This window comes from Manis pentadactyla, chromosome 1 (genome assembly GCF_030020395.1).
Source record: "Manis pentadactyla isolate mManPen7 chromosome 1, mManPen7.hap1, whole genome shotgun sequence".
Taxonomy (NCBI): Eukaryota; Metazoa; Chordata; class Mammalia; order Pholidota; family Manidae; genus Manis; species Manis pentadactyla.
The window spans coordinates 22577761-22602651 of NC_080019.1; the positions used below are offsets into that span (position 1 = coordinate 22577761).

At 35.5% G+C, this 24891-nt stretch overlaps 1 protein-coding gene across 1 annotated transcript in view; it reads right to left on the reverse strand.

Moving 5' to 3' along the window:
- LRBA (LPS responsive beige-like anchor protein) overlaps positions 1-24891 on the reverse strand; it is a 760266-nt gene that overhangs the window by 584583 nt on the left and 150792 nt on the right. The window contains exons 23-28 of the mRNA XM_036887834.2: positions 6638-7693; positions 5483-5661; positions 4511-4664; positions 3922-4102; positions 1957-2081; positions 1343-1450 (exon numbers count right to left, since the gene is read on the reverse strand). Of these exons, the coding sequence (XP_036743729.2) occupies positions 1343-1450; positions 1957-2081; positions 3922-4102; positions 4511-4664; positions 5483-5661; positions 6638-7693 (1803 nt within the window). The remainder of the gene's footprint in view (positions 1-1342; positions 1451-1956; positions 2082-3921; positions 4103-4510; positions 4665-5482; positions 5662-6637; positions 7694-24891) is intronic.

Here is a 24891-nt window from a genome sequence, read left to right on the forward strand (position 1 = left end):
TAAAGATCATTCTAGGAAAACAAAGTTTTGGGACAATAAACAATAAACTCAACACTTGCTCATAAAAAGAGAATGGGAGAGAAACCAGCAGCAATATTTGGTCCCAAAATAACCATAATCAGGGTTCTGGAAAAAAAAAATGTTGATGGTTTCTTAATTAAGGATATTATAACAGCTACCAAAAGCAAAAAACTGAGATGTAGGAAAGCACTATAGCTTAATGGTTAAGAATAAAATTTCAAGAATCAAGATTCCCTAGGTACTTAATACACTTCCACATCTTACTACTTGTGTGATCTTAAGCAGAGTATTTAACTTAATACTGCTACTTTCCCATAGGATTAGTGTGTGAATTAAATGAGATAATACATTTAGAGCAGCCAGTTCTATACTTAAGAGTCAGTAAATGTTCAGTAACTATTAGTAACTATTAACTGTAGCTAACAGCTATTAACTACAAGTACTACTGACAAATTGTATACATGCACAAAAGTTAGCAAAGAACTCCAGAAAAGACTAAACACTAGAGAAAGAGGAAGGAAAATAAAAAATTGAAGTTATAAAGTTTATTAAACACATATTTAATATACAGCATCTACTATTTTACATGTATTAAGTATTCAATAAGTATTAAATAATGATACTACTCTAAATGCTGGTGAATAGGATTACAAATTATTTTTATTTTCATCTTTATACTTTCTTGTATGACTTAACAATTTTTACATGAAACTTAGCCATTTTGTATACAAAATCAGCTAAAACAAAACTGTTTTTCATCTTTAAACAATTAAAAATGCCACAGAGATTTCATCATGCTCCTTTATGTATTTATGTTTCTTTGAGGGAAAAACATTCGATATTCAGTAAAATAATATGGCACTCAGAATCTGAACATTTCATTACTTTCAGAGTCTGGATTTAGGAGTTAAGATTGCTGGGTTGGAATCCTATCATATACTAGCTCCCTTAGCTTAAACAAGTTACTCAAGATCTCTGGGCCTCAGATCCTACTCACTGATAAAGTGGGAATTACAAAAGTACACAACTGAAGAAGTTGTTGGACATAATGAATACATGTGAAGCATTTACAGTGCTTACTATGTATTAATGTATTATTCTTTTTAGTATATCATGCTGATATACTAGCTCCATTTACATAAACAATACTTTCCAATATTCTAAGATTCTAAAATCATTGAATCCAAGATAAGTGGTTTCTAGGCCTTCTTAATCTCTACTCAACTATTTTATATACCAAAGATTTTATTCTCAATACTCTGAGCCTAGGAGAATATATGTATCAGCTAAGATAGTATGTGAAAGAAATATTACCACTTACTATGTCTCTGAAGACAACTGCCCTAAGCCGATTAATATCCATGTCTTGTAGGAGCCTGTCAAAATCTCTTACAGGAGATATACCACCAGTTACGATGTCCACTGGACTCTATTTAAGACAAAAACATTCTTTTTATATACACATTACATAGATGTTTAAAAAATAAACACAATATTCCAAGAACCAGAAAAACAAGTCTATGACATTGTTTTTGCCAGCTGATTTTTCCTACATCTTTCTTTCTTCTTTTTTGGGAGGCACTGGGACAGAGGTGGGGGGTCAGGGGTTGTAGAAGGCAGACATGAAGGAAAAAAACAAACTGCATCCTAAATCACCAAATACATGAAATACCAATTGACATATTTGAATGAAAAAGTATCATAGACACCAAGAAAGTAAACATTTGGAAAAGCAGACAAGATGAAGTATAAGTAAATCTTTACTGTACATTTAAACACAAATATTTGAATGTTATGTCCACAGACCAAAATAACTATTTTAGGACCTCTGTCAGATTTATTTAACTGTAGGTTGAAATAAACAATAAGTTTAATATGTTAATTGTAAAACAAGAGTATGCTTTTTTTATTTAACTAGTTATTCTGTATGCTTACCTTTGCTGCAGATTTCCCCATAGGAATCAGGCTGTGTATTATTTTCTGGCCTTTTGCTGTATCTCTAGTTTTCAGTTGCAAATGCTGCTGACACTCTAAGCAATTCCTCACTGCCACTGCACAAACTGTCATTTATTTTAAGGAAAACATTGAGCAACAAAGTATTATGTTTAAGATTTTGGAACTGATAAAAATCACCAACACAATATACTTTGTATGAAACTTATTTGAAACAGAGTACCTTGAAAGCAAATTCCTCAACTGTCCCTTGACTTTAATCGCCTACTGTTGTTTTCTCACTTTGTTACCTACTCTGTTAGGGCCCACTGCTAAGAGGGAATTAGCTCAGGAATCTTAATGAGAAGGCTACTGTTTCGTAGACTTCACCTAAGCTACTTGGAGTGATCTTTTATTAAGGAAAAAAAATAGGAAAGAAAAGAATTGAAAAAAGGTGGAAGAAAAAAGAAAGTAAATCACATTGCCATGAACTGGGAATGACAATCTTCTGCTACCCTCATTAAAGTAAAAGAGTCATAAACTGTAAACTTGCATGTTTTTCTTATAATGTGTCATTACAGTGTAATTTTAATAGAGACTAATAAAGAGTATAGCATTTGTAGAGAATATTTATTGGATCTACCTTTCACTGGCTTAAAACTGCTTAAAAGGTGGGACACAGAAAAGAGACTGATTAATAAATACACAGTCCAAAACTACCTCTCTAGATGTCTCACCAATCAGGCAGTTATTTAAAAATTGAGGGTTAGAAATTACTTTTGAATTTTAAATGATGAATTAGGTAATGCAAAATTGTCTTTTGAATGTTCAATAAATTTTCTAATTTCTGATCTCAAATTTTCTAATAAAAGAAAAATGATTGCTGACTCATTATGAAAATCAGCAATGACAAGTGACATTAGTCAATAAACAACTTTCGTATGTTCACCATTTGAACCTCTCTTAATAAAATTTTCTAAAAATTGGAAATAGAACTTTCTAAAAATTGCTATATCAAGTTCTTTACAGCATCCTAAGTTTTAAAGTACTTGGAATAACATTTTGTGTAAAAATAATCACTGCACCAAAAAAGTCTAAGTACAAGTATATCTCACTTACGGAACAGATATTCCTACTATATATGGGAAAATATTTCATTAATTACATTTTCTACTCCTGATGTTGTATTTTCATAGACACCTTATTTCTGATCTGTCTTCACATGGTCACAGTTTGTAAGAGTTTTACTTCCATTTCTTGGTCCCCCTCTCTCCACCTACTTCTCTCCTTTTAATAAGCAAATCATTAACAAAGTCTCAGTATTTACAACTAGATACCAGAACTCTTCTACATAAAGGAGCTTCACCTAAGGAAGCTCAGATAATGTTAAAAATTTCTTTCAGGTATTCTAACTTCTACCTAAGGAAGGAATGACTCCAGAAAAAGAGACTTAATAATTTTATTAACTGCTTTAACAAATTTTCACCGTTTATTTGGATAAAGGCTATACATGAATGATGCTAATTTAGAACCTTGCTACTCAAGTGTATTTGTAAGAGAAGAAACATCAACATGACTTGGGACTTGTTAGACATTTCATGCCTCATCCCAGACCTATGGAATCTATCTGAATTTTAACAAGATCCTCTAGTGATTCATGTGTATGAATCATCTTAAGATATGAGAAGCACTACTTGAAAACAAAAACAGATTGGGGGAGGGGAGAAAATAGACCAGAATCAACTTAAATTTTTCAAAACACGTCTTACCTCCTGTAACCAACTTCAGAACTAGAACTAAAGCAAAGCACATACATAGTCCTTCATTGTTTGGAGGCTAAAATGTAGCATATGAAAAATTGCCTAGAATATACTTTCCCATCAAGAGGAGAAAGATAATTTTCAATTTATTATGTCTGGATTACTGAAAATTTTTAAAGCAAATTCCTAACAGGTTTTAACAGCTCACCCAGTCGAAGACACTGCCGCAAAATTCCTCCAGATGACATATTTTTTTCAGCTTCAATTTCAGTAAAGCCAAGAGAACTTGCAAATATAAGCACATCTACAAGGCTGATGAGCCTCTGCAAAAATGTCACAGAGGCTTCTACTGAAAGGCCTTGAGTAGGTTCAATATTCTCCAGCTCATGCTGTAAGGAATAAAGTTTGACATTTAAATCTATAGCCTGATAAAAATCTAGTTGTATTAGAAACATTCCCCAAATTTATGAATTTTATAAAAAGCCAGCTTTCAGAAATCTAATTCAACAGAGTGATTTTCTTATCATTTCATCTAAGAAGGCGGCAGTGGAAACATACAGGTGAAATACCATCAATCATATTCACTAGCTGACTCATCCCTAAGAAATCAACATTGTTTTTAAGTTCTTTCATTCCTGGAAAAGATTCTAAGATCCTATTGGGTAATCCTAAAAGATCCTGTTGTTTTTCTATTATAGCACCTATGATACACAGTAATCACCTCATTCAAGTTTTTATCAATAGAGATGCAAAAATTATGTTTTCACACCGATTTTATATAGTAGTTAAGTCCTTACTGTAGCTGATGTAGCAGCTGAAAGCAATGGCAGTATGCCCCCACAAGCCATGACCATATTGTCCATCACTTGAGAGATGAGATGAATTGTGTTGTGCACAAAGATGACATTATCACTGCTATTCACGAAGTCCATAACTGTCTTTGTTGAATGGCTGTCCAAAGATAAATGCTGTTTACTGATAAAGCTAAAGAAAGGAAATCACAGTTTGCCTACTTGAGGGGTGGGAGGATAAGAAAGTACTTTTGTTTCATCTTGAAAGCTGAGAAAAGTTAATGCAGCAGGCAGTTGGGAGCTATATACTTCCTCAGAAGATGTAACCCATTCCATATCAGCAGTTACTATCCATGCTCTTTTCAGTGCTGAAACATAAACACTATTCATTTTATACTTGATTTAAAAAGTTGAACTAAATTATCCTTAACTGGAAACAAAATTAAGTTACATGGGAAAAACTAAGAGGTAAGTGGTGTTAAATATGCTATGAAAAATTTTCTACCAACATTTTCTTAGATAATGCCATAAAATATTTTTAAACAGAATTAAGAGTTGTATACAAATAACAGTAAACAAATTAGGCACTTTTAAAATCATGTCATACAATGGAGGGTAATCTGAAATACACAGATTTTTAATACCAAAAATACAATGGAGAAATGGATTTATTTAAATTCCAATTTTTTTTTAGTACTGCTAGTAATAAACCTATTTGGCAGATATACCTTCAGAAGCTATAAAATATGCTACAGGAAATCTTCAGCAAACTTTTTAAAAGAAAAATCTCCGGTTTTCAAATTTTTATAATCTACACATGGAAGCTCATTTTTATAATGGAAAATAAAAGTTAATAAAATCCTACTGGAGAAATAATTTAAATTCTAATTTTTAATCAAATGTCTGAAATTGCAAATTGTTAACCACTAAATTTCTTTGAAAACATACATATCTTCTGTAATAAACATATGGACAAACCTTCTCCACATCTGTATATCTGTTTCTATGGAAAATAACAGATCAGTGAGCAAACGTTGATGCATTTGAGACCATTTGAATTCAGGAATACGAAACATAGTAGATCTGGAATCACTCCTTTGTCCATTAACTGCCTCTGGTGCTATTCCTTGTCCTGGCTGCTCCTGTGGCCTTGACATCTAATATAAAAAATTAAAAAGAGTAATAGAGTAAGTTCAACTTCAAAGGAAGGCATTAATGAATAATTTAATAAGTTATATGCAATTGATCTAACAAATACATTTTAAGATACTAAGGAACCAAATTATAGAAAAATTATTAATGAGTAATAACATTAATACTTTAAGATATTTAAAGAAGAGTTATCAAAAATGCTCAACTACCACAATACAAAAGTATTTAGCTGGGAACCATGTTAGTATTGCCACCAGCTAATGTGGCATTTTATAAAGGAATCAAGAAGTTCCTCATTTTGAATATTTGTATGAAAGAAAGGCAGTATCTGGGTTATAAATTGGCTAGAATTAAGAGCAAATAAATATAAAGTCAACAGAATGAAGAACAAAGCAACAAAATAGGAAGGAGGGAATGAGATAAGAGCTGAATGAAGTGGGAAATGACAACATGCAGCCAACCACTGTCTCATGAATCACTCGGAGACACCCGTAAAAGAGAAAGCTGTGCCTCTAGATCCCACAAAGCCTCCTCCCTCTTACAAAGTAAAAAGATCTCATGGTTTTAAACCACATACTTCAAACATAAAATTATACGGTAGTAGGTGGTTCTATAGGAAGTTAGCCCTAGATTTTGTTGGAAAACTAATGTGCTAACTATGTCTGGGTTATCAAATAAAGGGTAAAAGCAAGCATTTCTAGTATTTGCTTTTTAACTAAAATTATGACAATCCTGAAACTTCCCAGTAGTTACTTTTGGTGATGCTGTGGTGAAAATAATAATAAAGCTGCCACTTAATGAACTCACACTAAAAAAGCCAAGCCCTGTGCTAAAACTAAGAAATATAATCTTTATGTTCATTACATTTAGTAAACATACAAAGGATATGAGCCAACTCCAAATATAAAATCTAAGTATACATACATAATTGCTCTATTTTTACTTGATGCAAATATACTTCAAGAAGACAAATATAATCACCTCAAGCACAAGCTGATGAGGTTGAGATGTTTCCATGTTTGCACTGGCCTTCAATTCCAGTTTCTCAGTATCTGTAGCAACACTGGATACATCCAATTTAGCAATCATCTGTTCAGAAGTAGTAGGAGACTCAAAGATATTACCATGAGAATCAGTAATTAATTCAGTTTCTCTAGCAGAGTCAGTTGTTTTCTTCTCTTCCTCCAGCACTTGGCCAATGTCTGACTGTTCAATTGTTTGGGAAGCAGGAGTGTCTGGTGAGGTAGCTGAAGACCCTGATGCTACCCTGATTCCAGAATCTTTAGAATCTCGAGTTTCAGTATCAGTTTGCTTCTCACCTACAGGTTCTTCTTCTTGAAATACTACTCTATGGCCATTACTAAAGATACCCAGTTTTTCACTGGCTTCAGATGCAGCTGGAGACAAACTATTATCTTGGTGTTCTGTGGATAGACTGGCTTCCTCAGCAGGACTGCTTTCTACCTTCAGTTCTACATAATCATCATCTTCTTCCTCCACCAGAGACTTATCCAGTAATTCTGGTACCTCTGAAGCATCCTCTTCTGAAGGAGAACTTATGGAAGCATTTACTTCACCGACAGTTATTATATCTTCACCAGTTGTTGTCAAAGAATTCGAGGTAATAGCCACACCTTCTATTACATCAGAAGATACTTCTAAATCACTTGCACTAATTGTTTCACTTACCAGTGTTCCTTCTAAAGGGACATCATCCAGTAATTCCTGATTTTCTCGCCTAGTTTTCCTTTCTTCATCAGATGTACTATGAGTTTGCAGTTCAATGTTGCATTCAAACTCCACTGAACTTGTCTGTTCAGTACTTGACTTTTCATCACTATTTCTGGTAATAAGAGGAGACAAAGGAGAATCCCTCATATCTGATTGCTGGGGTCCTACTGAACCATTAACATCCTGGCTAATGCCAGCAAGTGCTTGAACTGAACTTGAAGAACTTTGCTGAATTTCTTCATCAACTTTTCCCTGGTGTTCCCTGAATATATTGGCAAGGTTTTCTTTGTGTATTTCAAAAGTGACCTACAGGAAAAACATACCACCAGTCAAAGAAGCAAATAAAAACAAAATGAAGTGAGTATACATAAAAACATATAAAAAACATAAAAATATTTAAGTTTTTCAAATACATGGCTTACATAATGCAATAGAAAATTTTTTTCTGCAATATCTTTATCTGATAAAATGATAAACAGTTAACCACAAAAATCTAATCAAGAATAATGGCTATCTCAATGTCAAGAGGTGGCATGGACTCAACCACAGTAAGAACATAGACATTCAGCCTATTTAAAGATGTCCAGGAAGGAAAAGAATACACTATACTACCAGCCTCTGTAATTTGTACCACCATCTAAGTACCTACCATTGGGAATTGCTTTGTGCACTAGATAATACACTGCTTCAACTTCAATGGAAAACCCATTTCACCATGATTTATCTTCAGCACAGATAAAATATCAATTATGCTCACTATAATGCATAGCAGCCATCCATATATTTATTAAGCTACTAAAACTGCTTCTTACTGAACTAAAAAACACAAATTGTTTCAGCATTGAAAAAAAAAACCACCCTTCCTCAAAGATCAACCAGAATTTTCAAAGTTTGAAATGGTTGGTCATAAATGGTCTGAAAATTTCAGTTACTCCATCCCTGCATCTATGCATTCCACTTGTATGTGACTGACTACAATGTATTCAGCACTATGAACATCCCCCATCATACTTACCTTTATCACAGCTAAGTGGAAAAACTGATTAGAGAAAAAGCATAAAAGAAGTACTATGATTTTTTAAGTCAAAAGGTTTATAATTTTGATCAGATTAAAGTGGTGGAATAGGAAGGCTAGACAGAAACCTCCTCCCAATAACACATAAAAGAGGAAAATACAACAAATGCAACTAGACCAGAAAATGACCTAAAGATTGCAGAACAGACCCCTACACCTGAGGGAGAAGGCAGGACCACACAGAAAGACTGAGGCAGCAAAGCCAAGATCAAGCAGGACCCAAGCCCTTCCTCAACACTAGCCTAAAGGCAGGAGAAAGAGGAATGGAGCGGGGAAGGGGTAGGAGCTCAGATGCAATGCACACCTGGCCCTGGAGATCTGCTCTAGAAGCATTAGCCCACATTACTCTGGGCTCTGGTGATTAGAGGGGCTGGACACCAGGGACAGGTAGAACACTCTGGGAGGCTGAGACTCCAGCCAGTGTGGAGAGCATTCACGCTCCACCAGTCCTCAGACCCAAAGCAGAGGTGGCACTTTGAAAGACTTGCTAGTAGTGGGAGGGGTACCAGAGGTGACGAGGGTTGGATGGAACTCTCTCATCAGGAGAAAGGGCAGGTGGAGGATACCTCATCAGCCCAACAGTTCAGGAACTGCATGTGCTGCCAGGAACCAACCCACTCAGCCCAGCTGCAGCATCAGACTTGCTGCCTCAGTAGAAGGAGACTCGTCCAGCTTGCTTAGTTCCACTTCAGCGCAACTAGAGAGGTGCCTGGAGGAGCCAGCCCCAAGGGCTCCTTCCTCCCTGCAGGTGTCTAAACCTGGTGTTGCAGGTCCACCTGGGGCAAATCAGTCTGCCCACACCATTAACCCTGCAGCCCCACCATTGCTACAGGCCAGGCAGAGGGTGGCCCTGCACTAGAAGTAAAGAATCTTGAGCTTCTGGGCACTATAGCACACCTTCTTCATAAAGCTATTACTCTTTTGATTAGAAAGCATAGCAGAGACATATAAACAAAGGAGGAAACACAGAACCCCTGACAAAATGAGCAGGCAGAGGAATTTGATCCAATCAAAACTACAAGACAGAACCCCAGAAAGAGGGCTATATGAAACAGAGATCACCAATCTTCCTGATAAAGATTTCAAAATAAAAGTCATAAACATGCTCAAGGATTTACAGAAAACCATTCAAGATCTCAGGGACAACGTCAACAAAGAGAGAAAAAGAGCCACTCAGAGCTAAAGAATACAGTATCTGAAATGAAACATACAATGGAGGGATTTAAAAGTAGGTTAGATCACATAGAGAAGATGGTAAATGAAACAGAAATTAGAGAACAGAAAAACAAAGAAACTAAGGAACAGAGAGAATAAAAGATCTCTAGGAATGAAAGGATGCTAAGAGAGCTATGTGACCAATCCAAACAAAACAATATATGCATGATAGGGGTGCCAGAAGGAGAAGAGAAAGTCTCTTTAAGGAAATAATGTTTAAAAACTCCTCCAACCTGAGGAAGGAAATAGAGACTAAGGTCATGGAAGTACAGAGATCCCCTAAAAAAAGGAACTCCAGCAAGATAACACCAAGACATATAATTATTAAAATAGCAAAGATCAAGGATAAGGAGAGAGTATTGAAAGCAGCTAGAGAAAGAAAAAAGATTACTTAAGAAGGAAATCACATCTGACTCTCAGCAGACTTCTCAACAGAAACTCTTCAGACCAGAAGGGAGTGGCATGTTATATCTAATGTACTGAAACAGAAGGTCTTCCAACCAAGAATCCTCTACCTGGTGAGATTATCACTTAAATTTGAAGTGGGGATTAAATAATTTCCAGATTAACAAAAATTGAAGGAATTCATTACCACTCAGTCAGTCTTGCATAATATGTTAAAGGGACTGCTGTAGATGGAAATGACAATAAGGCTAAATAGCTCTCACCAATGAAAATAAACCCACAGTAAAGGTAGAAGACCAACTAATTACCAAGCAAGTACAAAATTAAAACAAAACAGAAGGATCAAAATCAACTATACACAAAAAGTGCAAATTATGACATCTAATATGAAAAATCTGGAGGAAGAAGGAAAAAAAAAGTACCTTTAGATTGTGTTTGAAATAATCAGCAATTTAAGATAGACTACTATACAGGAAGGAAGCTATCCTGGAACCTTTTGGTAACTAAAAACCTAAATCCTACAACAAATACATATACAAATAAAAAAATTTTTTAAAGAGAGAGAAATCCAAATACAACACTGAATAAAATCATCAATAACGAGAAGAATATAAAAGAGGTAGAAAGGAACAGAGAGGAGATATAAAAAAACAGCAGAAACCAATTAATAAAGTGGCAATATGCAATGAGGTATGCAGGGAAGGACTCGATAATAAGAGTGAATGTAATAACCACATTGTTTTTTCTTGTGACACCTTTATAAGAGCATTTATCAATGACACCTTAATAAAAAAAAAGCGGCAGTAAGTACATATCAATCAATATTATCACCTTAAATGTAAATGGAGTGAATGCACCAGTCAAAAGACATAGAGTGGCAGAATGGATAAGAAAACAAGACCCATCTATATGCTGCCAACAAAAGACATATTTCAGACTCAAAAACATACACAGACCAGACCAAAAGTGAAGGAGTAAGATATTACATGCAAATAATAGGGGGAAAAAAACACAAGAGTAGCAGTACTTACTATCAGACAAAATTCATTTCAAAACAAAGAAAGTAACAAGGGACAAAGAAAGGCATTACATAATGATAAAGGGGTCAATCCAACAAGAGGATATAACCATTATAAATATCTATACACCCAACACGGGAGCACCTAAATATGTAAAGCAAACACTAACAGAATTAAAGGAGGAAACAGACTGCGATACATTCATTTTAGGAGACAGTAACACACCACTCACTTCAATAGACAGATCAACTAGACAAAATAAATAAGGAAACAGAGGCACTGAATAAATACATTAGATCAAATGAACTTAACAGATATCTTTGAACACTCCATTCAAAAAAAGCAGCATACACAATTTTCTCAAGTGTACATGGAATGTTCTCCAAAACAGATCACATACTAGGCCACAAGATACCACAATAAATTCAGAAAGATTTTAATTGTATCAAGCAGCTTCTCAGACCACAGTGGTATGAAACTAGAAATAAATTACACAAAGAAAACAAGAAGACTTACAAACACAAAGAGGCTAAACAACATGCTTTTAAATAAACAATGGATCAATGAACAAATTAAAACAGAAATCAAGCAAATGAAAACATGGAGACAAATGAAAACAAAATACAACAGCCCAAAATCTGTGGGACATGGCAAAGGCAGTTCTAAGAGGAAAGTACACAGCAATACAGGCTTACCTCAAAAAACAAGAACAACCCCAAATAAACAGTGTAAACTCACAATTAAAGAAACTAGAGAAAGAACAACAATGTCAGTAGAAGGAGGGACATAATAAAGATCAGAGCAGAAATAAATAAAATAGGGAATAAAACAATAGAAAAAAAATCAATGAAACCAGGAGCCGGTTCGAGAAAATAAATAGATAAATCCCTAGCCAGACTTACCAAGAAAAAAAGAGTGTGCATACAAATGCAATCAGAAACAAAGAAGGAATAATCACAATGGAAACCACAGAAAAACAAAGATTAGAGAATACTATGAAAAATTATATGCCAATAAATTGGACAACCTTTAGAAGAAATAGACAACTTCCTAGAAAAATACAACCTTCCAAGACTGGCCCAGGAAGAAACAGAAAATCTGAACAGACCAATTATCAGCAATGAAATTGAACTGGTAATCAGAAAACTCCCAACTGTGATGGCAACTGTGCACCATCATGTACACATACACCATGAACTTGATATACTTGGGGGCCAACAATAAACCAGTGGACAGAGAAATGTAGATAATAAGGTCAAAGATGTAGTCATGGGCTAAATCATAATTGTAGAGCCTTACAGACTGTGTTAAAGACTGAATTTTATTCTGAGCGAAAGAGAGCCATTTGAGAATTTTGTTAAGAGGAAGAAAGCATGATATGATTTCTTAAAGTATTGTTTAGTCTATCTGGAAACCTGACTTCAGGACGATTATTTCTGTATTCATGCAACAATAATTGTTATCTCAAGAAAGCAAGTTACATACTACCACTTCACAGTGATTTTGAAAACAGATCATTTATTTCTACAACAGCCAGTGTTACAGAATGAGTTTAGCTTTAAGTAATCACTTGCTTTGACTTTATTCAAATTTAGGATTTAAAAAAATTATTATAAAATGTATCAGTAAACATGAAGACATACAATTTGTAAGTACAAGTTAGAGAATTTTTTAAAATTACATGTACCTACTACCCATATCAAGAAACAGAACACTGCTCTACCTTCCAGTTCCCCTCTATGCCCAAGTGTAATCCCACCTCCCCGCCCCTATCAAGAGAAAACCAATATACTGACATTTCTATTAACTGTTTTCCACTTGTTTTTTCATTGTTCTACTTCCTACATAGTAAACATACCTATTATGTTTAGTTTCATCAACTAAGTATAGCACAAACCTAGCCAGCTGTGTAAGAAAAGGGCAGTATTGCCACTACTAACTGAAGGCTCCCAGGGGAATACAAGCTACACAGAATGTGGGTGTTGGAACAGGGCTCCACCTTCTCTAAGAGGCTATATAAGGCTATATCTGGGAAGTCTATAGGTGAGGTCTTCAGGAAATCCTGGGAAATACAGAGGTCAAGAGAACTGGAGCATCTATGAGGAACAGCTATATGGTCCAGGAAGTAGACTACTTTATAATTTCCAAATTATAAACTAAGCTCACCATGGTCTACCTGTACTCTCAGAAGTAGGTAAAAGCAGACCACATTTTTTAAAAGTGAAGTGAGAGTTTTCAGGTGATCCAGGCAGCAGGACTAGAAAAAAGAGCAGGAATTCAGTCACACGTGGTTAAGTTAAGCCAAGTGGTCATTAAGAATATGGGCCCATATCATGTGGGTAATTTGTCCTCAGGTTTTTAAAACAGTTATAAAGGCAGTTGGCATTTCAATAATAATAGCTCCCCCTCTGCCTATCTCTTAAGTCAAACTGTTTCAACTTAGACAGACTGTCATAGGTCTATAAATAGCTGCTATCCTGAGATCGCCCTTCACTATGGCCCTGGAGATGCCCTTCATCTCTCATGTGGCCTCTCTTGTTTTGTATACCCCCATATCTTTCTCCTTGTTTTAGTCTCTTCTTTTGGTGCAGAACATACTCCAGTGCCTTCTTGGAAAAGGGAATATATGAACTAAACCTTTGAGACCTGAATTAATTGAGTATTGAGTACAAAAATCATACATTGGAAAGCATTTACCTTCAGAATCTGAAAGGTATTTCTTTATTGCCTTCCTATTTCTGCACTTATTGTTGGGAGATCTCAGGCCATTCTGATTCTTCATTCTCCACACAACCTAGTAAGTTCTCTCTTAAATCTGGTAAAATTTTCCCTTTGTTCCTAGTGCTTGAAATTTCAGAATGATTCTTGACATGGGTCTACTTTCAGCCATTCTGCTAAATACCCATTGGGTCATTCCAATCTAGCAACAAATATCTTTTAGTTCTGGGATATTTTTCTTGAATCACTTAATTTATCCTTCTTTCCCTCTTTTTCCCTCATTCTCACTTTCTAGGATTTCTAGTTTTCTTGACACTGCACTAGTTGGTCTTCCAACTTCTTATGATTTCTCTATTTTTCTATCCATTTGTCTTTTGTTTCTACTATTGGGAGAGTTCTTCGACTCTTCTCTTTAGTATTTCCTTTAGAAAACATGAAGTTGTAAACACTTTTATGGCACTTTGGGATATACACAAATCTTTTTTAAAAGATTAAATAAACCTCTTGCCAGTTTTGCATCACAGGAATGTCTTTCCTGGAGGCACTGATGCCATCTCTTTGAAACAGGAACATCAGTGATGGTGGTGTCCTGCCTAGTGTGTCTGTGGCAGCTTAAGCCTAGGTACGTGGCTCCAAGATAAAACCTCCAGCTTGTTAAAAATATATGAGAATTTTATTTTTTCTTTTGGATAACAACTACATGTACGTAATGAATTGTATCTGCCAGGCCATATAAGAGTGAAATGTATTTCTGTCTGTGCAATGTCTTTAGTGGACTGCCTGTGATGTGCACCACAGTATGCTTTAATGCTAATTTAGTAATAATACTGTTTCACTCTTTTTTTTTACATGTTGACGACAGGGTATTTTTGTGTTGGCAGAGTTTTATGTTTAATGATTTCCCCAACAACATACTAACAGGTAGGTCCTAACACATAGTTGTTGAGATAAAATTTATTATATGTGAAGTAATTAAAATGGTTACAATGCACAAAACAAGCACTATGTGTGTATCATTATTACAATTATCATTAATTTTTAATAGGTGTCATGGGGTTGTCTATTCTTATTTTAGAATAGCATTACCTTTCTAGTTTCATGGTTTAGAACCTAGTAATCTCTCTGGGGATATTAACAATCGTTTTTCTGTTTTGTGTCTTCTGATATTGTCTCTGTTTCTTTGAGCTGCCTTTTTCTATTTGTCTCTTTTGTTTTTATCTCCATGTTAGCTGCTTTCCTTAACATTCTGGAATAACTTGGTTGATTCCTCATGATGAGTGAAAGGAGGGGCAAAGGGCCCAGGGTTGAAACGCTCTCAGCACAATGTGTATCAACTTTTACCTTTACTGTAGAGCGATCTGGGTGCAGCTTGAGTCAGGAAGGCACATAGACAACCCAAAGAAACATCCTCCAAGGCCTGCTTGCAAGGTAATGGTGTGCCTGCCTACATATCAGGAACCTAGCACTGCCTGCAGTTAGGGAAAGCAGTGGGTGGGAATGTTGTTTTGCACTCAACATTCAGTTTGCATAGTCTCATAACCCCCTTGTCATTTTGCTAATATAAACCAAGACAAGTGACCCTCTGTATTATACCTTCTGAAGACTTCTAGGAGAAGAGATTAGGATACCATTTTAATAGCACTGAGAAGGGAAGGATAATGAGTTCTCAAACTATTCAAACAATCTTTCAATGTTTTTTGCTTGTTGCACATAACATCCCCTGATCTTCAGTTTCATACACAGTTAAGGATGCCAGTTACCAAGAATTTTGAGATTCTTTACTGAAAAGGAATTTCATTCTTGGCTTTCCCCATGCTAAGCTTATGATTTACTCTTCCCAAGCCTAGTTAATACAACTCACCCATCTAATCTCTAGCCTAAATTTTTTTGCTGTTTATTCCTATTCTCCCATCCTGTGGACTTATGCATTTTTTAAAAAATCCTTGTATGGCATTTTTAGTAAGGTTTCAACACGAAATGAAATTAGATGGTAGTGTTCAACTTGTAAGCTTAACCCAAAAGCTCTGTTTTCTCTACCTTAGCTTAAATCAACCTTTACTTAGTTTCTGTTCATCTAGTTAGAAGCTATTTTCCAAAATCATTAAGCAAATTTCTTCCTTTATACTGTTTTAAAATAAGGCCATATTATACTTTCACAAAAGGAAAAAAACTAACAGAAACTATGAAGATTTTAAATGCTATTCTAGGTAGTTTCCTCCTAGTGAAGACTCTAGAATATAGTATTTTTATCTAACTTTAAGCAGAAAAACTGGCATGTCCCTCTAAAAGTGCTCTGTCATAATAAATATTTAGTTAAATGGTGACAGACCCTTCAAAAAACTCGTATTCAATTTCAAAATACAGAAATTTTGTATGTACAAAATGCCAAAATATTTTTTTTCATGTGTAAGCATCAAATTCATAGACAATAAAAAGGGGTATATGTCTTGGGAAGAAAGGTAGTATATACACATGAACATCAAAGGTAAACAGGCTTTTTTAAAGCCTATTCACAGGGTCAACAGCTCAAAAAGAGAAAGAGTTTGGTCATTAGTTTGTAAACAGACCCAAAGACAGGTACTGCTACAGTCAACCAATATACTGGCTGACTAGTACATTGTTCTCAGTGCATGCTATTTCTACTGTTTTTCTGATCACCCAAAGCATGAAAACATCTACCAGCAATCATGCTATTGAGAAAGACGGGTACTAGCAAACTGCCCTATATAACAAGGTTATGTTCTTTCAATCAAAATTCAGTGGGCAAATATTACAGGTTAGTGACAGTCACAAGACGGACTAAAACAGAAGAGTTTTCTATTCTCATGAAATATAAACAATAATTAAGGGCAAATGAACACCAAAGAAACTACTCAAAATATATCAGAATGATCACGGACATGTGAAAATCATACAGAATCAACTACATATAAGTAAGGAAAGATAGAACAGAGGTATTATGTGAAAAATCACAAATGTTTTAATACTGTAAGTGTATTCTGAGCCTATATCCGAAAATACCAAGCTATAGGGACAGAGGGAACCATTGGAAACACCAACATGAAAGTAGAAATCAAAATGTGAGGAGTCAGAATGTAAATAAAAAATAAAACTTTTAGTAATTAAAATTAAAAAATAAATGCAAATAACAAATAAGCTGAGCCATTGGGTAGTTAGTAAAGCATGGATGAATTGTCATCCTATGACAAGACCAAAAGTGATATTCTTAATGAGGGGTTGGGAGAACTATTACTCTTGGTTCAATTAATATACTATCACAAGAGAAAGTTACCAGCAAGCACACTGCAATCCTTTTCAAAACCAAGTACATTCCCACATGAAAAAGCATTATTTTGAAAAATTGAGAAAACAAACTTGAGACTAAAGAGCTGGAACCTCCATTATTGACACTGTAGAACTCTTTCAGGATGCTCTAACAGTATGGCAAAATTTCAAAATCCTATGACTATCTTTGCCCAATATATTTTTAAGATTAATGTCAATCATCATCCTAAAATGGTACACAACAGGGATTTAATGGACATTCTGAAACCTGATATACATGATTTTATCTAAGTACCAAATAATTATAAAATTTGAGTTATTTGGTATTAGGATATAAACTTAATAGAAAAAAATCTGTAAATTAAAATTGTCCTGAAAAAAAGAACATTCACATTTTATGTTAGTGATGTTATTATGGTTACCAGCACAGTGGTATCGATGAAACAAAACTTTCATAATACCTTATTGTAGCCATAGCATATACAGTAGTGCCCCCTTATCCACGGTTTCACTTTCTGTGGTTTCAGTTACCTGCAATCAACTGTGGTCTGAAAATATTAAAAGGAAAATTCCAGAAAAAAAAAACTCATCTGCACACCTTCCTGAATACCATGTTGAAACTTCATGCCACCCCACTCCATCTCACCAGGGTCGTGAATCATCCCTTTACCCAGTGTTCCACACTGTATATGCTACCTGGCCTTTAACCACTTAGTAGCTATGGTGGTTATCAGGTCGACTGTTGTGGTATTACAGTGTTTGTGTTCAAGCAACCATTATTTTACTTGTAATGGCTCCAAAGCACAAGAGTAGTGGATGCTGGGAATTCGGATATGACAAGAGAGGCTGTAAATTGCTTCCTTTAAGAGAAAAGGGAAAAAGTTCTCAACTTAATGAGGAATGAAAAAACCATACGCTGAGGTTGCAGAGATCTACAGTGAGAATGACTGTTCTATCCATGAAGTTGCTAAGAAGGAAAATGAAATTCATTCTAGTTTTACTGTCACACCTCAAACAAGAGAAGTTATAGCCACAGTGCATGACCAGTGCTTAGTTAAAATGGAAAAGAAATTAAATTTGAGGGTGGAAGACATGAACAAAAAATGTGTTTTGATTGACAGCAATGTGTTGCACCAAAAAGCACTGAGCTTATACAAAGATTTCAGCAAGGGATCCCCTGAAATGAGTAACACCAAGCCATTTACTACAAGTAAGGACAGTTACACAGATTCAGGAATAAGTTGGGATGGAAAAATAGAAAAATTACTACACAGGCTGCAGTTGCTGATGAAGAAGTCACTGCCATGCTTCTAGCAGAGATGAAGAAGTTGATTAAGGAGAACGGACACCATCCAAAGCAAGTCTTCAATTATGATGAAACTGTAATCTTCTGGAAAAAGATGCCCTATAGAAACTACATTCATAAAAATGCAAAGGAAGCACCAGGATATAAAATATGAAAGGACAGATTAACTCTCGTACTATGTGCAACGCTGTAGAGCATATGATAAAGCCAGGCATAGTGTAAAGAACCCATGTGATCTCAAAAACAAAAACAAAAACAATCTGCTCGTAGACTCACAGACACTGAAAAGTAACTAGTGGTTACCATGGGAGAGGGACTGGGGAGGGTGGGTGGATAAGGTAAGGGGGATAAAACGGCACAAAAATTCTCAATCATAATATAAGTTGGTCATGGGGATGGAAGTGCAGCATGGAGAACATATTCTGTAACATCCTTCTATGTTGACAGATAGTAACCACACTAATATGGGTAAGGATTTAATAATATGGGGAACCACTGTGTTGTATATCTGAAACCTATATAAGATTGTACATCAATGATACTTCAATAATAAGATAAAAAATTATCTGCTCATGTTGTGGCAACATAATCAGAAAGGATGGGTGACAGTCACCTTCTTTACAGAATGGTTCCACCAATGTTCCATCCTAGAATTGAAAAAACATTTGTAAGAGAAAGGGTTGGAATTTAAAGTCCTATTCATAATAGACAATGCACCAAGACATCCTGAATATTCTGCTATGAAAATGAGAACATCAAGGCTTTATTTTTACCTTGAAATACCTAACTACTTCAGCCCTTTGAAGAGAGAGGGCACCATTCAGTTTGTCAAGAACATACACACCCACCTTGGGTTTGATCGCATTTGATCAGCAACTGACGCAGACCCTAATGTAAGTCATTCACTATTGCTGAAGTGATAATATTCATCAGAGCTGCAATGGGTGAAATAAAACCAGAAACTATAATTGCTTGCTGGAAGAACTTCTGAGTGAATTTATGAATGATTTTAAAGGCTTCCTGGGGATCAATGGAAAAGGAAAATCATTTATGAAGTAAGACAAGTTAGTGGAAAAACGTTTGCTGACATGCTTAAGTGGAAGAACAAATTGAAGACCATGGAGAAGTGTTAACAAATGAGGAATCAGAAGAACTTGTTCTATCATCTATAAAGGAAGAAGAAAAAACTGCAGCAGAAGCAGCAATGTGGACATTACCGAAATTTGCCAAAGTGCTTCAAATTGCACAGATTTTAAAAGATGGAAGTAGGAATACAATCTTTTGCAGGAATGCAGCATTAAAGTAGCCCACAGTGTCACTGAGGCATTACAACAGCTGTAGAAACACATTCATGAATTAAAGAGAAAACATCTGATTACAATGTTCTTCCAACATTTTTGGCCAAAAAACCTTCAATTATCCAAAGGGCCTCAGCCACAGACATCATCCGCTCCTAACATCCAACTATTGACACTGTCAAGGCTCAATGATCCAGGATCACCTGAAGCAGATGATTCTCCTTCTGATGCATTATCAGAAAGTCAACTGCAGCCTAACATTATGTCACAAGGCCTATGCCATTCACCTCACTTCATCTCATCATACTGGCACCATATCACCTAACATAATCACAAGAAGAAAAAGGGTCAGTACAGTACAGTAAGACATTCTGAGAGAGCAACCACAGTCACAGAACTTTTATTCAGTGTATTGTTATAATTGCTCCATTTTATTACTATTGATGTTAAAATCTTACTATACCTAATTTATAAATTAAGCTTTATCATAAGTATGTATACATAGGAAAAAACACAGTATATGTAGGGTAGGTACTATCTACAGTTTCAGGCATCCACTGGGGGTCTTAGAATGTATCCCCTGGGGATAGCAGGGACTAGTGTAGTCAATTATATAGAACTTTCCCTACTGGTTTATTGTCAACTCAAGGATTTCCATGTCCACTTGAGTGCCAACAGAGCATACATATTTTTGCTATCACAAATTATCTTGAACAGATTTGTTTTCATGATGCTGTTGCTAATATTCACTTAAGTTACAGCTTCCATGACTATCATCATAACCATTTGATTAGAGACCTTTCATTCTAAAGGTGAAGCAAAATCTATGTAATACATTGTCTTGCCAATGGGTTTCAGCCCAGGGCAAGTTCGCTATGCATTCAGTGTGACCAAAGAAAATTGACAGCAAAACGTTCTCAGGGTAAAAGGGTTATACCCAACTTTATTTCCAGGTCACAGGTCGGTCACTAGAATCCCATTCACTCAGAGAGAGTCTGCATGCAGCAAGCCGGTCTCTGCCTCTGGGCACCTCTATATGCACAGCCGTCCTGTGAGCCCCTCTGTCCACACAGCCGTCCCACACAACCATCCTCGGGGCCTCTCTGCACAGTTGTTCCACACAGACGTTTTCTGGGCCTCTGTCGTCGGCGCTGCCACCAATCCAGCCTCTGCTCTGCTCTCCTGCAACGTTGCAGCCCTGCCACTGTGTCGTGCCCAGAGTACTGGGTGGAGCTCTTTTTATAGAGTCAACAGCCATGTATTGCCCACAGGTGTGCAGTGAGCTAGTCAACCAGGGCCAGGTGAGAATCCTGGCCACAGGAACTCTCATTTTATCCACATACATTTATCATATTCTAACTATATTCATGACCAGCACAATGGCCATTTACTTCAACTGGCCATTTACAAAGATAAGTTAAAGGATATCATTTAATATTAAAATTTAAGCACAAGAAGATGGCTTATGGGGGAAAAAAATGGCTGAGTAGAAAAGCAAGGCAGAAAACTGCTGCTATACACAAAGCCAAGGAAGCAACTACAGCAAATACAACTAACCCTGAAAATGACCTGAAGACGGCAGAACAGACCACCTACACCTGGCAAAGAAGAGAAGACCACACAGAGAATGGTAAAGTGGCAGGGTCAAAATCTGTCAGGAGCCCAATCCTTCCCATCCTAGCACATAAGAAGAAGGAAGAGGAATGGAACAGAGAGGAGATAAGCTATCAAAGCTCTACATACCTGGCCCTGGAAATCTGCTCTGTAAACATGAGTCCACATTGCATCAGGCTTTGATGATTACTGGGGCTGGACACCAGGGAGAGCTGTAGCACTCAGGGGGCTAAGACTCCTGCCAGTTGTGGAGGTCAGGCACACTCCACAGGTCCCCTGAGACCCAAAGCAGAGGAGGCAGGTTGAAAGATTTATGCTCCCCTTTGTTTTCTGCTTCAGTATTTATAAGAGATAGATATAAAAGCAACCAAAGCGTCCATCAATAGATGAATGGATAAAGAAGATATGGTACATATACCCAGTGGAATATTATTCAGCCATAAAAAGACACAGATGGAGCTAGAGGGTACTATGCTCAATGAAATAAGCCAAGCAGAAGAAAGGCAAATACCATATGATTTTACTTACTTGTGAAATATAAAAACAAAACAAAACAAAATGAACAAAATAGCAGTAGACTCACAGACACTGAGAAGTGACTGGTAAATACCATGGTGGAGGGGTTGAGGTGGGTGGGTGGTAAAGGGGATAAAGGTACACAAAAATTATCTACCATAATGTAAGCTGGTCATGTGGATGGTTGTACAGCATTGAGGATATAGTCAAATATTCTGTAACATCTTCCTATGTTGACAGATAGATAGTGCACTAGTGGGGGTAAGGATTTAATAATATGGGTAACTGTTAAACCCCTGTGTTGTATACTTGAAACCAATATAAGATTTTATATCAATGATACTTAAATTAAAAAAATGGTTTATATAACTCACATTTCAAATTTAAAAATGTACGCTTTCATTAAGTACATTCTGAGTGTGCCACAGAGAGTACCTTTCCTTTGTGTTAGAAAGATTTGCAGTCAAATCTGTTCTAAACTGTGCTTTGGATTTCCTAAGCAAACCAACTTGTTTATACTCTCTTCTGTAAATATGAATATTAGAAATACCTTTAAAATTCTGAAGTTGGTTGACTTTTAAATTTCCCTTTAATTCACTCCAATAGTCTAAAAGCTAAATGGCAACTGAGCAATTATCATTGTTGTTATCTTTTTGAATATTGTTTTCCTAAAGGTATTTTTGACTGATAATTCCTAATTAATTACTAGATATTGTTCTAAATTACACAGCTAAAAGACTAGCCATTAATCTTCACAATCATTTGATAGCTAATCTATAGCTGTTTGCAATGTTTGGAAAGCACTTACATAAACTGCTAAAGATACTTGAGCTAATAACTACATTTCTTTTGCCATTACTCTCAACTTAATTGGCACTCAAATTACTAATTAGGAGATAAAAGATTAATATAACAGATCAATAAATTAACATTAATCCATATTTTTTAATTAACCTATAAAAATTAAGACTTTTAAATGTTAGTGTTTAGCAGCTGGCTTTCTTTTTAAGCAAATACATCTTTTTCATTGAATGTTATTTTCCTACAGAAATACCAGCTGAATATGGTATGTTAACTTCTAGTTCTTAGGTTATCAACCTTTCCACAGTTGATAAATGAGATACACCTTTAAAAATAGCTGTATCAATAAGCATAGCTCAAAATGATTACGACACACAATAGATCTTTTAAAGAAATTCTGATAACAGCTTGTAACAGCAATGGTATAAAGTAACAGATGCATTAATTAAAATCAAATTATAGAAATTGTAAGCTTACAAATATTTACTGATCGATTTCATGTTAAGCACCTTGGTTACAAATCTAAATACTCTAGTTCAAACCTAATCTCTTAACTGTTATCTTAATAAAACCGCTCTAGAGGGATATCAAGCATAAGGCCTAGGCTATCCTAAGAAAACTACCTAAGAGAATTAGTTGTGAAAACAACATAAGTTCAATAACAAAGGGAAACATCTTATGAGGAAAACAAGTCATATATATAATAAGCCTTATACATTCATCACATAATAAACTTAAAAATATTTTTGGATAGTCTATTTTGATGGGGTTCAGAACATACTATCCCAAGACATGGCAAGTCACATACTGAGTATTTTAAGATGAAGGAATTTGAGAAAAAGCAGGTACAGGAAGGTCTCTGGCCTCTCCACCCTCCCCTGAAGCAGATCACAGAAATAGCAGCTGCTAAGAATTCTCTGATCTTCTCCTTCTCCACAAAGCCTCTCACGTGAGAGGTACTCTTTCTACATTCAGAGGAAAGACTTTTCTCTCCTTTTCTCAGAAGAGAGAGGATGCCAATAGAAATCCAAATGCACAGGCCTTGCTAATCTTACTAAATTTAGCTCATATCCTTTGTCCTACCACATTTTTCCACAACTTTCTACTCTTCACCAAACTCAGTATAAAAACACTGAGGATGAACTGTTTCTTCAGGTCTTCATTTCCTTAGAAAGGTTTCCAGGTCATGTAAAACTTACATTAAGTAAATATCTAAGCTTTTCTCCTATTAATCTCTTGTCAGTTTAACTTTCAGACCAAGCTAGAGACACCAAGAAAGTCAAGGAAAAGTTTTTTACTCCCTACAAGTCATATGACTCAAAAATGAAACATTATATAGTTTAAGAGTCTCCCTCCCACTCACCTACACAATTCTCTCCGCAAAAAACAGACCATCAGTTATTAACAGCTTATGTCAATTTTCCAGGATAGTTTTGTTCATATACACACAAAATAAATTCTCATTTTCACACTTATTTTAGTAGTATCTTCTATACAAACTGTTCCACACTTTATTTTGTCACTTAATAAATTTTGGTGAACTATCTCAGGAAAATTTTAATTTGCAGTCCCTTATAAGTAGGTTGTACATCTTTTATATATCTAAGTACTTTTCCCTTATTTTCCCTAGGTTGTTTGATCATGTATTTAATCCACTTTTCTAATGGCTTGTTTTTCCTATCTATTTCTAGGAGCACTTTATATTATTATGTATGTTGTCTTTGATCTGGTTATAAATAGCTTTTCCAAATTTGTCATCTGCCTTTTTGACTTACCTTTATGGTACTGTTCTGCTTTTTGATGACAAAAGTTTTTGTTTCAATGTAGTAAAAATTATTGGTCTTTTTTTTTCTCTTTAAAGGTTCTAGATTCTTATAGTTAGACAATTATTACACATTCCAAGGTTACAGATAAATTATCTGTATTTTCTTCTTGTACTTATTTATCGTGTCTTTCCCATCCCCTCCCTCATTTAACTGTTCCCTATGTTAAATTTCCTGGGACTCCAACTTAGATTTTTTTTTTCCTTGAAGAATCCCCTATTATCCCAACACCATTTATTGAACAGTCCATCTTTTTTTCCCCAGATGATTTGAAATACATCCTGTATATTAAAGTCTTAAATTTAGTATGTCTCTGGACTTTCTCACCTGTTCCCCTGATCAGCCTACTCTTTGTTCATCAATACTACATTTTTAAAAATAATTGACATTTGCTAATATGTTTTAGTATTCAGTAGTTTGTCCCCTCTC